The sequence below is a fragment of the Ranitomeya variabilis genome, chromosome 2, assembly GCF_051348905.1.
Source record: "Ranitomeya variabilis isolate aRanVar5 chromosome 2, aRanVar5.hap1, whole genome shotgun sequence".
Lineage (NCBI taxonomy): Eukaryota > Metazoa > Chordata > Amphibia > Anura > Dendrobatidae > Ranitomeya > Ranitomeya variabilis.
In genome coordinates this window covers 226,615,823-226,632,069 of record NC_135233.1, presented here as the reverse complement: position 1 = coordinate 226,632,069, position 16,247 = coordinate 226,615,823, and the positions used below count along the sequence as shown (strand labels likewise).

Here is a 16,247-nt window from a genome sequence, read left to right as displayed (position 1 = left end):
GGCAATATGGGGTCTAATAGGATTTTTTTTAATGATTTTAAAGACATTGTCTACTTCTTCTTACAATATGCAATGGATTCTCTTCTCGTTATCCAATGTATTAAAGTATTTATTACAGACTACTGCTAACATGTAAATCTATAAAAGAGCCTCACATTGTCACAAGTACATTGACATTCCCTAATACCTAAATATATTGGGAAACCGGATGACAAGGACGTCACCTCATTTAAAGTGCATTCATTAGATCACAGAAATTACTATTTCTGCTATACAACATGGCTTCTAAGTAGCATCATATGGGTAATGGAGCGGATGGATACAGAATTAGTCATTACAAAATAAAATACCGGTAATAAAAAAAAACTATAAAAATCAGCATTTTATGACATTTCCAATGAGGTCAGTAAATATTACGTGGAGGCCTTAGGGTTATGTAATTTGGATCGCACCGCTTTATGCATGTAGCCTGGATCAGCCGGGTTCCTGGTTTTGGTAACCCAATTGGGCGATCTGTCAGCAGCGCCGATAGCAGGCGGGTCACATTTAGGATTGGCACTTTGCTGCAGTGCAACTTTATCACAATAGTGCACAAAGCAAAATGATCATAGCTGTGAGCACTTTTATTCCGTCATGGCTGAAGAACATCAGACTAGAACTCTCTGCCGTTTGTGGCCACAGCCGCTGTACATGTCACGTATAAAATATTCATGGCACAAGAGGTTTGTGAATTTGGCACATGTTACACCCCTTTGTTGGCACCCAACAATGAATGCTTCTTAATCCATATTGCCCCGCCCCCGAGGATCTACAGCCATTGACGTACATATATGTATCTTTTCTATAATGTCACATTGCCTGACATTAGAAATTTGTACAAAGCACCCCAATTGCATCTCCAAAAGAAAAGACCCAACTTTTCAAAAACATTTCAAGTAAGACTTTAGAGGGTACAGCTGTGTTTTAGGAGGCAGCAAATATTTTGAGAAAGTTAAGCACCCTCTTGATAAAATCTGCTTTTTAAAAAAATTTAAATTGCATCTGAAAATGTTAAAAGAACCATTTGCACGTCAGAAATTAATATGATCAAATGTATGATGGTTAGGGGTCCGACGGATTACATGAATGATGGTCTCATAGTAGAGTGAACGGAGCCTTGGTTGCACATGCCCACTGCTTCCTTTACACTGGGGACTTTGGGACCTCAGTTCTCTTGTTTGTGGGGGTCCCAGCAGTCAGATCCCTAGAGATCATACATGTAGTGTATCTCCTATGCTCTTGACAGGTAATAAATGACGTTTATGGGACAACCCCTTTTAACAGGTGCTATCCCAATTATAAAGTGGACTGGCGCAGGTCCTGGATGTGATTGCATTTTGTATTTCATCCGCGATTCCAATTGTGTCCCCAAAAAACAGATCTAAGGGACTGAGGCTACAGATGCGTCTGTGTTTTTAGGTAAGGTTTATCTATATACAGCTCTGTGTGTTCACTCCTCACTCATCGTCACTTTGTAGATTTATCAAGACTAGTACAAGGAATTATGATGTAGTCACCCATAACACCAGCTCATTGTTCGGCCTCTACTCCCCCAAGGGTCTATGAAAAAAACAGCTGATTCTTTGCCTTGCAACAGTTTTGATCATTCTCAGTCTGTATGTAATATAATGTATCTGTTTCTGTAGTCTTGCCCCCCCCCCCAGATCTGCTCTTGGCGGCAGAAGCACTCATGCCATCCACCACTTGGTTGCAATGTTCTGAAGAATACCTTTAAGTCTGCATTTTTTAAAATCTCCTTTACTTTGCTGCCTTATAGGGTATCTGTCAGCAGATTTTTGCCATTTATTCTGAGAGCAGTATAAAATAGGGGCAGAGACCCTGATTCCAGTCATGTGTCACTTGCTCAGCAGCTTACTGTAGTTTCAATACAATCAGTGTTTTATCAGCAGGAGATTATCACTGTAGGACTACGTGTGGCGTGCCAGTCTAGCTAATCTGTGTAACCCCGCCCCACCACTGATTGCACAGTGTACACAGGGAGCGTCCAATCAACCAATCAGTGGTAAGGGCGGGGATATACAGGGATCAGCATTCTGAGCACTGTTACATCTACATCAGAGAAAACATGGATTCTATCAAAACTGTACCAAGCAGCCCAGTAAGTGAAACATCGCTGGAATTAGGAACACTGCTCTCAGATTACATAGCAAAACCTGCAGACAGATTCCCTTTTTTTAATGCATCGCCTAAGGAAAAGAAAAAATGGAAGAAAAAAAAAGACAAACATTAGATACAATGTGCAGGTTGTTGCATTGCTTTTGGCGATCCCTTATTTTGAGGTCTAATGAGTCAGTGATCCAGTATAGAGAATCTCCTGATCACAATTACGTAGACGTGCAGGACCCCTAATCCTAATTGTGCATTCCTTATCTAAAGACTCAGTGCAAAGCTATACATGCTCCGCATAAAGACCGGCAATGGAGAACACACCCGCTTGCTCTAGAACCAATGGAAGATTTCAGGATTACGGTCATATATTATCTAGAGTGGAAGTAGCTATTCTGTCATTGGGGAGTGGACAGGGTGAATAATGGTTCTGTTATATGGGCTCTCCGGCCTTTTAAAAAGGAGGATTTAAATTATTATTTTTTGTTTAAATGAGCGCGTAATATAGCAGATTAGATCTTCATGACCATGGCTACTCGTATAGAGACGTCCTATCACCTTGCCAGGGGTACGCCACCTAAAAAATAGCAACGATTCTCGAGATTTTTAAGACTAGCTCCAGCTACAAACCTCATGTAAAAAAAATGGAGCTGGGCAATCAAATGATCCCCTTTGCTTAATCCATCCCTGCTTCTGACCACCTATGGATCCCCAGGGCCCAGGTAATGGGACCACAACCTGTCCTGGTCTCGAGAGATGTGGATGAATTTATACCTATAGTCTTGTTACTTACTAATATGCATTTTAAGATCTCTGCTTGCTGGCAGTGATCAGAAACCTCTTTTTTTGCATGCAAACCCATAGTGGGAGGACGTCTCTAGTCCAGGTCTTTCTTTAATGTAAGGGGGGTGGTTAAGATCTAAAATATGAACATTTCGCGCTCTTCTGCTAAATGGGTTAGAAAAAACATGGTCACTTTGTTCCAGCACCAAAACCTGTTGGTGGATTGTTTCTGATATTAATAGGGCTGAGCCGCAATACCTCACGTGACCTGTGTGACAGGTGTGGCGCTCTTTCAGAAAAAAAAAAAGTAGTCATGTTTTCTTCTTTAATATATTAAAGTCCGTCTAGCCCCTTTAGCTTCCTCTGCTGTGTAAATATGATGGCTCCTCTCTAAACTGAAAGCTGGTTTACCCGACGGCTGCTGGGATGACGCATGATCCAGTGCGTCCAACTTCTGCCTCTGCAGCTTCTATTCAAGCGCATACATCTGCCTGACGTAGAAGATGGTGGAAATGTTACAGGTGAAGCAGACATCCTACCTCTTACAAAGGATTTTACACTATATATAATTATATATATTAATATAGACATCTTTACTCTCTATACATAGAACTCTGTATATACCGTAGTTTTCTTATGAAAGCAGTCGCTGCTCGATGATTGTGCAGAAATGACACGGGACGTGCCCAGAACATTAGGTTTCTTTTTGTTTTGCTATATACACTTTTTTTTTTTGTTAATGCTGTTTAATGGGGTCCATTCCCTGCGTCATTTAGTGGTATATCCCCTGAACTGCACATATACAGGGAGTGTTTAATAAGGGCCCGTTCAGAACAAACCCTTTGGACACGATGCATGGAGAAGGCGGCAGACCTGGAGTGATTTTTTTCTTGTGCCCATGCTTTCCCCCCTCGCTCTCACATTCACGGGCCCCTACAGCACTAGCAGCCGGGTCGTCATAGACCCATTGTAACGTCTAAATACAGAAGCGCGCTCTCGTCATCCATTCGCTACAAGACCACACAAATGATTCTGCATTATTACCTGTCTGGAGCCTTGTATCACCCCCCAACCCCCAAAACATAGGACTTCAGAGCAGGGAAGGGAATGCGAGGGCGGTGCATATATTAGGACATACATAGTCTCTCCTTCACATATAGTCCTAGTGAATAAATACATCACTGGCCGTGTCTTCGTCCCAGTAAGTGCTGATGGAGCCGGGGAAGAACAGCCTGGAGCCTTCATCCATTTCCCCATGTGCATGCTTATTTGTAGGCCTCTGGTCCTTGCTGTTACACCACCGTGCTGATTCGGTTACCTGGCTTTTGTTTCGGGTTCCCCTGGGATGTATTTGTTCCCATAGGATGATGGGAGGCATGCTGGGGTAGGGGGGATGTTGGAGGCAGAGGGGAGTGCGGTGTGAGGGGAGTGTGCGGTGTATGCGGAGATGGAGGAGGGAGCGGTGGATAGGATGGATGTGGCGGAATGGGAGATATAGGCGAGCAGGGAGACGGGGCGTGCTGCTGGGTATACGGGGTGGGTGTATACTGGGCCTGCTGGGGGCGCTGCGGCTGCGGAGGCATTTGAGAAGGATGGTGGGTAAATACAAAGTGCTTGGGCGGTTGCTTTTGCATGGAGTGCTGAGACTGGTGCATGTGCTGGGGATACGTGTGCGTCATGGGATGTTGGGGCACAGATCCGTACATGGGTAACGGAGACTGAGGCTGGTTTGAAGGGTGTCGGCCATGCAAGGTATACTGGGGGTGCGGAGAACTGGGTGTCATGGGTGGCGCGCCTACAGGTGGTCTCTTCTGTTGACCAGGGCGCTGCAATGTAAACTGAGCCGACGATGGCGGCACGTGGTAACGATGAGACGGTGGAGGGGGAGGCTGGTGTGGCTGTTGCGGTGGTGCAGAAGATGGCGGCTGAGAGTGATAGGGTGGTGGGGGTTGAGCAAGCACCCCTTGATTGTGGCAGTACTGAGCATGCAGAGCCTGAATTTTCGACTGTCCGTCAAGTCCTGGAGGGGTGTGAGGGTGAGGTGGCAATGAGGTTGGGGGCAGGTTCTGGAAGGGACCCTTCCCTCTTTTGCTTCCAAACAACGAACCCAGGAAAGAGGAAGAATTGGACACCGGTCTTGGAGCCTTGTACTCTTCAGGAGGAGGTGGCGGTGGAGCAGGAAGCCTCTGGTGGGGGCGAGGGCTGCTAATGATAGATCCCTGGGAAGAGGAACAAAAAGACAGGTTTGACTACAGCCGCAATGCCTACGTCACCTCCATGCACCCCCCAACCCCAAGCACCTAGAGGAGCTATGGAGGAGCTATCCCTTTATCCCCACAACACTCTGAAGCAGGGGGATACAAGGATACACACACATCACATGCAACTAAATCGCAGCACTTACTTCGATGGTGCTGTCCAGAGATCCCGCGCTGTTACGCCTCCCTCTCTTACCTAAGCATCAAGTTAGTAACAAGCAAGCATTAAAGAGCAGGAGAAAGAAGAAAAGTGGGGACATAATGGATAAATGGGTGAGAGAAGGAAAGGCCAAAAGGGAAAACAAGGGACTGGCTGTACACCACAGAAAGAGTGCAGAGGGCATGCGTATGGGAATGAAAACGCAGGTGGAAATAGATAAATGTAGAAAACCGTAAGAAACTAGAATATGCAGATAATTAAAGGCCATTATGTGTGCTGCCGAGAGGTTGCAAGCTGTCGGGTACTGAGAGTTCCCTTGCTGCACGTCTGCCCACACAACCTGCACCTTCTGTGCCTAGCCTAGGACCTGTCATGCCACCACTTCTCCACAAGGTGGCAGCAAGTCTCCGGTTTACATAGAAATCAATGTGCAGTTCCCCATGGGGGATCCCAGGCCACTGGCATTAGGATAGGGAGCGCAGGGATCATTTATCACACACAAAGGCACTGTCAACCATGTGCAACCCCCACATTATTAGGCGCTTACAAGGAAAGATTAATACTGCCAGAGCAGGAAAAAAAAAAAAGTTCTGCAGAGCTTGCAAATTTGTTTCATCTTGGGAGGAAAAAATCTGATGTTGTGTCTCACATCTGAGTGGTATTAACTGCTTAGATAATAAATTATTATACATAAGGGTGTTAGGGGGGGCAGACAGACACTGGAAGCCAACAGGATGCTATGTAATAGACAACCTCTTAAAAGGGAGCACATTTTTTTTTAAGCTTTTTCTTTCATATTAAAATTTTAACTGCAACAAATATATATAAAAAAAAATTGTGGTGCTCAGACGTGTCCCTCTCCACCTCCTCACTGTCCTGTGCATGGCTGAAAAAATAACTGCCTGCAGCAGGAACCTCCCCCTTCTGATCTGTCATGTGATCAAAAAATGTTGTCAAAACACACCCCTTTGTTACGCCCTGACGCCGCAGCAATTACAAGAACATAAAAACTTCAGAAAGTTGTTGACCCTGGTCAGAAAAGAATACGTTGACATAAAAGCAGACTAAACCACAAGGGTCACTCACTATAGGATTTATAGAGTATGTTTTTTTTCCTTATTTTTAATTGTTTGCTTTTGCAAAGCTATGAATCAAGTGCTGTTTAACCTGCCTAGTTCACGCTCCTTTAGAATCTGCTTTGAACTGCTGAACTTTACTACCGCTCTTCCCTGTCTCTGATCCCATTCCCCACTCCCAAACCAGGAGCGAGTTCGTACATAGTGTTGGGGGTCCAGATTCTTGCTAGAGCAGCAGTTCAAAGCGGCTTCAAAAAGAGCATGAGCTAGGCAGGTAAAACAGCACTTTCCGTATTGTATTTGCAAGAGAAGGAAGGAAAAAGGAAAGTAATAGAGTATATTACAAATATTCATAACTTTGCAAAGGCTGATCAATAACTGAATTAATGCACAAGATTAGTTGCTCTTTAAGTTTGTGCTTGGTAATATTCATCACCTGGCTTGGGGCCCATTAACTTTGGCATTTTAAGTGGCTAAGATCTGGCTCATTATAAAGTTGGCAGATAGCCTGCTGAACCAACAGATTGTATCAAACACTCTGACAAGCAAAAGGAATAATATAATCTTTGTACTCAAGTTAATAAGGCAAAGACTGATCAGAGGAAATGCATATTTAATGTACAACATGTCTAATCTAATTACAGAAGCTCTAACACAACCTGATGGAGTTTATCCATTTTTCACATCCTATGTAACAATGAACTCAGTAGAGACCCATAAATAATGGCTTTTTTTCAGGGCCCTGATATTATGTAAAAATCGGAGCCTTAAAGAGAGTCTGTCCCCCCAACAACCTTAATTATATAGATAGGAGGACATGAAGGGGCACCAATGCATAGGCCATGCAAAGGGTGCACCAAAGCCCTCTCATCTGCATATCAAATAAAAGTACATTTTTAATTAAAGATTAAGTTATGCTATACTTGCCCGGTGTGCTGTAAATAGGTGCCCTATCTGTTTAGGCAGCTTTTAATTGCCATTTTGGGGCTGCCTGATGTGAGACTTGAATGAAATGGGTCTCCATTTTTGGAGCATCGGTGGAGGCCCAAGTTCATGAACCGTCACCAACCCAACCGTAATGCATAGGTACCAGATTTGTCCTTATTTGCCGCCTCCATGGCCACGGCTGATGTCCACTCCCTAAGGTGTGTCTGCATGTACAATGGGGGTGTTTATGAGTGATGGCATGGATGCGGACGTCCCCCCATAGAGGAATACTTACCAACGTCAGAGAGGTCTCTTAAGGAGCTGCTAAGAGCACTTCTCTTCAGTCCTTCCCCTAGTGCATACGTGTCATCCAGACTTGGGCGGCCCAGAGTCCCATTGACGGCTTCTTTAATTCCAGGCCCGGGGGAAGTGTTGGGACGCATCACCCCCTTCTGCTTCTCTAACTCAGCTAAAATAAGGAAAAAAAACCCCACATGTATTAGGCATGTGTGATAAAACAGTCCAGGGTAAGTAACAGCTGCTTAGAAACTCCAACTCCCAGCATGCTCAGGTAACGGCACACTTACATTCCACTCTATATTTCTCCATCTCCTGGACTTCTGCAATAGACTCTCGTAGGTCGCTGGTGAACCTCAATCGGTCCTGAAGACTTGGGGCATTGAAGATTATCAGTACTTTCCTCTCACCACCAGGGACAGCAGAGAGCAGTTTGATGCCATTCTGGTAATCTATTGAAAGAAAAACACGGCAGGTTACGACAGCCCTGGGCAAGGGGGACTGACAAGTAAGACCACCTATCGCTGTGAGGCTGGACACATGCGGCGTCTCACACTACCCACGTAACATACACACTATGGGTGCTATACCTGTCACTAGCTGGATCTCTGTACACTACGAGCATATTGCATGTGATCTTAAAAGAAATCGGTCAGCACCATGTAGGACCACTTCCCTAAGAAGTTTTTTTTTTACATTTTATAGGAAAAATGCAAAAAGGACATAGCTCAACTAGAAGGACTGAGTTGAACTTGAGCAAATGCAAAGAAGAGCAACCGAAGTTACCCAGCTTGGGGTTATTCAGTTTGGAAAAATGAAGACTTCAGGGCGATCTTATTACAATGTACAAATCTATGAGAGGACAGTACAGAGATCTGTATAAAGACCAGTGAGACTAGGGATTCTTTACAGTACAAGCAGTGAGAATAGGGAATCTTTATTGTACCAGCAGTAGGACTATGGATTCTTTGCTGTAAGAGCAGAGAGACTCAATTACTGTATGAGTAGTGAAACTATGGATTCTTTATGGTGTGAGCAGTGAGACTGAACCATTTACTGGACAAGAGGTGAGACTATGGATTCTTTACTGTACGAGCAGAGAGACTTGATTTTATTCTACTGTATGAGCAGCGACACTATGGATTCTTCATTGCGTGAGCAGGGAGACTGAACTATTTACTGTATGAGCAGTGAGACTATGGATTCTTTACTGTACGAGCAGTGAGACTATGGATTCTTTACTGTACGAGCAGTGAGACTATGGATTCTTTACTGTACGAGCAGTGAGACTATAGATTCTTTACTGTGTGAGCAGAGAGACTATGGATTCTTTACTGTACGAGCAGCGAGACTATGGATTCTTTACTGTTTGAGCGGCAAGACTACAGTATGGATTCTTTCCTGTACGAGCAGTGAGACTATGGATTCTTTCCTGTACGAGCAGTGAGACTATGGATTCTTTCCTGTACGAGCAGTGAGACTATGGATTCTTTCCTGTACGAGCAGTGAGACTATGGATTCTTTACTGTACGAGCAGTGAGACTATGGATTCTTTACTGTACGAGCAGTGAGACTATGGATTCTTTACTGTAAAGGTTTTTGCCTTCCTCTGGATCAACCCACTAGGTTATAGGTTGAACTTGATGGATTTGTTTTCTGCTGGTAGACTAGGTGGCCAGTATTGGACGTCTTACTATCAGACTTCCGGTAACATGTTCTACGTACACGTAATGATTGTATTACGATCTGAGTGAAGGGAAGTGTGGTTGGTCTAGACAGTCCATTGAACGACTGTCGGTTCTTACTTCTTTCTGCAGTGGTGAAGATGGCTTCTTATAATTTTTTAACCCATTCTAAGCCTTGTTTAAAAAACAAATTACCAGCCAGACAATCCCTATGCGTTGTTACTCACAGGAATTCTGGAAGAGCTGCATCTGCATGTCCACCAAAGGAAAGGACTGCCGGAAGCTGTAGGTCACTAAGATTTTCTTCTTCTGGAAGATCTTTGTTACCTACACAGAATGAGAGAAAAAAAGACACATTGGAGTCTGATGCCATCACACTGTACGTCCTCGTCCTTCCCTGACCAGACAGGCTTGTTGCGTACCACCAGAAGATCATTGAAGAGGAAGACCTCCCTCTGGTGCAGACCCATCCTCTGTGGACGATTTGGATCTGGGACCTCGTAGAGTTGACAGCAGCAAACAAGACGCCGATGTGGAAGAGAAAGTACCTGTGGGGGCGGGAGGAGGAAAGTTATAAAACAAAGACCAACCACAATGTAATAAGAAATAAGAAAATTGGGCATTGGGGCAACTTGTTCCTTACCGGCTTCTTTCCAACTATCATCCTTTCCACCGCCTGCACCTGAGATACATGATCATCGTTTGTTCTCAGCTCTCGGCCTTGGATCCTCTGATAAATTCCTACAAGCAAGTCCCGGGGAATGTCCTCTCCATTATCCACTCCTAGGACAAATAGAAAATTATTTTAAGAGACAAATTTGTACATGGAAACATGGTGTGTAATAAAAGATTGAATTCTTCTGTTAGGTTATCAGAACCGCAATCTATTTAGTTACTTCATCCTTGCCGATCAGTCGTCACATCAAAACCAGGTTCCCTCAAGGTCCAAACAGTCAAGGTGTGGACTTCAAATAGTTTCTGAAGATGTCCAGTAGAGTTGGACACATTGATACCGGCACTAGTCTATGGCTGATTGGGAGGTTCACAAATCTCTTACCTTCCGGGATCCCGGGAATATCCTTTCATTGGAGCAAAGGTAAGAGATACGTGAACCTCCAATAGATAGACCAGACACTACTGACCTGACAGATGGACAGCCGTCCAGCAAATCGATCCACCAAACTCTAACGTCCAGAACTAAAGAGCTATTCCCACAGGATAGGGAATACCTTGCTGATCACTGGGACCCCCCCAATCCCAAGAACAGAGCCTGGGAAAGTGCCGTCTCAAATGGAGCGGAGGTGTACCCTTCACCTCCACTCTGTGCACTGACACAGACAAGCGATGTGTTCGGCTTTTTCCAGCAGTCCCACAGACAGGAGTTGTGAGTTTATTCATATATTCCCATGAGGAACAGCAGAGGAATTGCCCACTGCAAACTCTAGGAAAAGATATTTATTTTACAAGTATTTTCCAAATTAGATGTTAATAAAGTGGACAGGTCCTCTGCAAGTCAGTCCTAGGCTCACACATCAAATATTTCAGTCAACAACACTATGTCACTGCCCGGGACTACTCCACACAGCGCGACGGACCGGACGTCTATGAGCGCCATATGCAGTGGCGGATACACGCCCTCCCTCTCCCTTCAAGGATCTGTGAGACGCTCCAGGTGCGCTTTCCATCCCGGGTTGCCTAGGCTCATATACCCCATTGTCCTATGCTTCCAGTTTTGTTAAAGATATTTCTGATGAAGGTCTTGTGATTTGACCGAAAACGTTTAAAATCTTTGAACTGGATGCACAAATAAATGGGATGTTCACTTTTTTCATCTGAAAGAAACCATTTGAGTGCCAAGTGATTTATTACTATTGGATTGACGGGCTGGAAACCTGACTTGGGCACCACACAGGATCCTTGAGTGCCGTGTGTTTTGTCTTCACCCTACATGACCACATGAAGTGATGCGAAAAGCAAAGTCCAGTGAGGGGCTAGTATAGCAGCGGAGGACCACTGTGGAGCTATGGTGGTAGGCACAAGTGAGGGGCTAGGATTGCAGCAGGCATAAGTGAGGGGCTAGGCTTGCAGCAGAGGACCAGTGTGGAGCTATGGCAGCTGGCACAAGGGAGGGGCTAGGATTGGAGTAGACGACCAGTAAGGAGCTATGGTGGCAGGCACAAGCGAGGGGCTAGGATTGTAGCAGAGGACCAGTGTGGAGCTATGGCAGTAGGCACAGTTGAGGGGCTAGGATTGCAGCAGAGGACCACTGTAGAGCTTATGGCAGTAGGCACAATTGAGGGGCTACAATTGTAGAAGAGGACCACTGTGAAGCTATGGTGGCAGGCACAAGTGAGGGGCTAGGATTGTAGCAGAGGACCCGTGTGAAGCTGTGGCAGCAGGCACAAGTGAGGGGGTAGGATTGCAGCAGAGGACCACTGTGGAGCTATGGCAGCAGGCACAAGGGAGGGGCTAGGATTGCAGCGGAGGACCACTGTGGAGCTATGGCTTCAGGCACAGGTGAGGGGCTAGGATTGCAGCAGAGGACCACTGTGGAGCTATGGCGGCAGGCACAAGGGAGGGGCTAGGATTTCAGCGGAGAACTGCTGTGGAGCTATGGTGGCAGGCACAAGTGAGGGGCTAGAATTGCAGCAGAGGACCACTGTGGAGCTATGGCGGCAGGCACAAGGGAGGGGGTAGGATTGCAGCGGAGGACCACTGTGGAGCTATGGCGGCAGGCACAAGGGAGGGGGTAGGATTGCAGCAGAGGACCACTGTGGAGCTATGGTGGCAGGCACAAGGGAGGGGGTAGGATTGCAGCAGAGGACCACTGTGGAGCTATGGCGGCAGGCACAAGGGAGGGGGTAGGATTGCAGCAAAGGACCACTGTGGAGCTATGGCGGCAGGAACAAGGGAGGGGGTAGGATTGCAGCAGAAGACCACTGTGGAGCTATGGCAGCAGGCAGAAGGGAGGGGCTAGGAATTCAGCAGAGGACCACTGTGGAGCTATGGCATCAGGCACAAGTGAGAAGCTAGGATTGCAACGGAGGACCACTGTGGAGTTATGGCGGCAAGCACAAGGGAGGGGGTAGGATTGCAGCAGAGGACCACTGTGCAGCTATGGCATCAGGCACAAGGGAGAAGCTAGGATTGCAGCAGAAGACCACTGTGGAGCTATGGCGGCAGGCACAAGGGAGGGGCTAGGATTGCAGCGGAGGACCACTGTGGAGCTATGGCTTCAGGCACAGGTGAGGGGCTAGGATTTCAGCAGAGGACCACTGTGGAGCTATGGCGGCAGGCACAAGGGAGGGGCTAGGATTGCAGCGGAGAACTGCTGTGGAGCTATGGTGGCAGGCACAAGTGAGGGGCTAGAATTGCAGCAGAGGACCACTGTGGAGCTATGGCGGCAGGCACAAGGGAGGGGGTAGGATTGCAGCGGAGGACCACTGTGGAGCTATGGCGGCAGGCACAAGGGAGGGGGTAGGATTGCAGCAGAGGACCACTGTGGAGCTATGGTGGCAGGCACAAGGGAGGGGGTAGGATTGCAGCAGAGGACCACTGTGGAGCTATGGCGGCAGGCACAAGGGAGGGGGTAGGATTGCAGCAAAGGACCACTGTGGAGCTATGGCGGCAGGAACAAGGGAGGGGGTAGGATTGCAGCAGAAGACCACTGTGGAGCTATGGCAGCAGGCAGAAGGGAGGGGCTAGGAATTCAGCAGAGGACCACTGTGGAGCTATGGCATCAGGCACAAGTGAGAAGCTAGGATTGCAACGGAGGACCACTGTGGAGTTATGGCGGCAAGCACAAGGGAGGGGGTAGGATTGCAGCAGAGGACCACTGTGGAGCTATGGCATCAGGCACAAGGGAGAAGCTAGGATTGCAGCAGAAGACCACTGTGGAGCTATGGCGGCAGGCACAAGGGAGGGGCTAGGATTGCAGCGGAGGACCACTGTGGAGCTATGGCGGCAGGCACAAGGGAGGGGGTAGGATTGCAGCAGAGGACAACTGTGGAGCTATGGCGGCAGGCACAAGGGAGGGGGTAGGATTGCAGCAGAGGACCACTGTGGAGTTATGGCGGCAAGGACAAGGGAGGGGGTAGGATTGCAGCAGAGGACCACTGTGGAGCTATGGCATCAGGCACAAGGGAGGAGCTAGGATTGCAGCAGAAGACCACTGTGGAGCTATGGCGGCAGGCACAAGGGAGGGGCTAGGATTGCAGCAGAGGACCACTGTGGAGCTATGGCGGCAGGCACAAGGGAGGGGGTAGGATTGCAGCAGAGGATCACTGTGGAGATATGGCAGCAGGCACAAGGGAGGGGGTAGGATTGCAGCAGAGGACCACTGTGGAGCTATGGCGGCAAGCAAAAGGGAGGGGGTAGGATTGCAGCAGAGGACCACTGTGGAGCTATTGCATCAGGCACAAGGGAGGAGCTAGGATTGCAGCAGAGGACCACTGTGGAGCTATGGCGGCAGGCACAAGGGAGGGGCTAGGATTGCAGCGGAGAACCGCTGTGGAGCTATGGTGGCAGGCACAAGTGAGGGGCTAGGATTGCAGCGGAGGACCACTGTGGAGCTATGGTGGCAGGCACAAGTGAGGGGCTAGGATTGCAGCGGAGGACCACTGTGGAGCTATGGCGGCAGGCACAAGGGAGGGGCTAGGAATGCAGCGGAGGACCACTGTGGAGCTATGGCAGCAGGCAGAAGGGAGGGCCTAGGAATGCAGCGGAGGACCACTGTGGAGCTATGGCATCAGGCACAAGTGAGGAGCTAGGATTGCAGCGGAGGACCACTGTGGAGCTATGGCAGCAGGCACAAGGGAGGGGGTAGGATTGCAGCAGAGGACCACTGTGGAGCTATGGCGGCAGGCACAAGGGAGGGGCTAGGATTGCAACGGAGAACTGCTGTGGACATGTGATGGAAGGCACAAGTGAGGGGCTAGGCGAGTATGATTTTTTTACCCCTTTTCCGAACCATCCCTGTATTATTCTTAGGGGTCAGGAGACCTCAGAACATCATAAATTCCTTATTTTGTAATATTAGTCAAGTTTGCTGAGCATTGCAACTCTGTCGCATTGAAGTAGTACCTGTCGAGACCCTGTAAAAAGGGGGAGAAACTCAGGAGTGTATTTAGTGAGCTATACGACAGTGCCCCATAGCTTATTTCTTACCTCGTAGATTCTTAATGAAGTCGTCCAATTTCATCTTGCGCTCAGCCTTGACGCTCGGACTGTACATGTCCGTGTTGAGGAGAATGATTGCAAACGCCAGTATAAATATGGTGTCTGGGTTCCGGAACTGGCGAACCAGCGCAGGGTTGCACACACAATAACGTTGGCTGGGAACCAATGCGAGACGTAAACATGTCAACTCTCAAGTGTCTTTTAATAGTGTAATGTACAGAAAAAGGGGGTAAAAGGAGTCACCTGAACGCTTCGATAAGCCTCTCCACCTTCTGAGCCTCCCCTTGAACACGTATGTGAGCCTGAAACTTCCTCAGTGCGTCGTCCAGATCCATGTTGGAGAAATCCATTTCATCCACCACGCAGCTAGAAATGCAACAGATCCATTAGAAATTGCTTATGGGTTACACTTATTTGGCTACCAATATAGCAGAGCCAAATCTGTAATTTCTGTTTTTCCAATCCTGGGAAGCCCCCTTTAACAGTGTGTTTTGCATAGGACTGCAAGTAAACCCACTACATTATCACAGCAGAAATGAAAGCTTTGTGTACGGTAAATAATTCAGCTCTGCTACATCTGCCGCCACTTCGTTATTGATTTCCGGTTGCTTACAGACCACCGACGTCTTCTGCTGCGCTGTGTACAGATTGCAATCACTAGCGTCAGCAATTTCGGGTTATAAATAGGAAATCTGACAGAGCCGCTGGGCCGAGCCTTTACTTACTGCCAGACATAAATTACTAAGGTTAACAAGCTGACAGCATTTCGAATAGCAGCTCTGCAGCGTAAGGGAGTCCGAAATAGATTCTATTTCAACCCCGGCAGAGTCGCCATTATGTTAGTCAGGGAATGGAAATCACTTCCCACCACCAATGTCACTCATGGATCTATACATGCATGTATGTTGGCCTCTTAGAGGGGTAATTTCCCATCTTCATAAATGGATATTGTTAGATAGAGCTTGTAAATACAAGCAATTTTGCAATTTACTGCTTATTAAAATTCTCAGCCGTTCTTGAGATATTAACACTTTTCTTTTGTTTACAGTTTGTTGCCTTGGAGACCGACCACCGCTGCTAGACAACAGAACATGAGCAGTGATTAACCAGCTGTTTTCTATTAAGCTTGTAAGCGCTGTTTTGAAGCTGCCGTATGTTGTTACCTCCTAATCACGGGAGAGCTTACAAGTGAGACAGCAGCGGTGGTCAGTCTCCAAGACAACGAGCTGTAAACAAAAGAAAAGTGTTAATATCTTAAGAAAGGCCGCAAAGTTTTAGAAGCAGTAAATTGCTAAAGTGTTTGTTGTTGTTACAAGCGCTATCCGAATATAAATATATAAAACCCTTTAATTCATACTCTAAGGGATTCTGACTATTACTTGATCTGTTTTGTACTGTAGAATATTTTCCCTGTAAAACATGATGACGCTCCTTCACAGAAAAGATGGCAATCCTCATTAGTAAGCCGCATACTGCTCTCTCATAAAATGGCAGGCCTCCAGCACATCCGTATCCGCTCGCACAAGATGTCAAGCGTTTTCATTCCAGGACATCCCTTCTGCTCGCAGCCAAGAAAGCTGAGCACATCCTGCACTGGCAAACACAACATGGAAAGACCCCGGCAAACACCGAACCAACATGCACACAGGATAGCGGCACTGGGCCTCCTCTACAGTAACCACCACCCCCTGGTAGTCCCGGGATCCATGGTCCCTTA

The 16,247-nt window shown here is 47.1% G+C and overlaps 1 protein-coding gene across 15 annotated transcripts in view; it reads right to left on the bottom strand.

Moving 5' to 3' along the window:
* Positions 1 to 1,027: 1,027 nt before the first annotated feature.
* The window catches only part of IQSEC2 (IQ motif and Sec7 domain ArfGEF 2), a 211,773-nt gene continuing 196,553 nt past the window's right edge, over positions 1,028 to 16,247 (bottom strand). For 12 of the 15 annotated variants that reach the window (XM_077283834.1, XM_077283837.1, XM_077283835.1 and 9 more), the window contains 9 exons: positions 14,774 to 14,896; positions 14,519 to 14,685; positions 9,996 to 10,135; positions 9,775 to 9,900; positions 9,580 to 9,679; positions 7,958 to 8,119; positions 7,666 to 7,839; positions 5,354 to 5,403; positions 1,028 to 5,168 (listed from right to left, as the gene is read on the bottom strand). In XM_077283834.1, coding sequence (XP_077139949.1) covers positions 4,242 to 5,168; positions 5,354 to 5,403; positions 7,666 to 7,839; positions 7,958 to 8,119; positions 9,580 to 9,679; positions 9,775 to 9,900; positions 9,996 to 10,135; positions 14,519 to 14,685; positions 14,774 to 14,896 — 1,969 coding nt within the window. In that variant the 3' untranslated portion in view covers positions 1,028 to 4,241. The remainder of the gene's footprint in view (positions 5,169 to 5,353; positions 5,404 to 7,665; positions 7,840 to 7,957; positions 8,120 to 9,579; positions 9,680 to 9,774; positions 9,901 to 9,995; positions 10,136 to 14,518; positions 14,686 to 14,773; positions 14,897 to 16,247) is intronic. The other 3 variants (XM_077283845.1, XR_013221166.1, XM_077283848.1) reach the window with 3 other exon arrangements.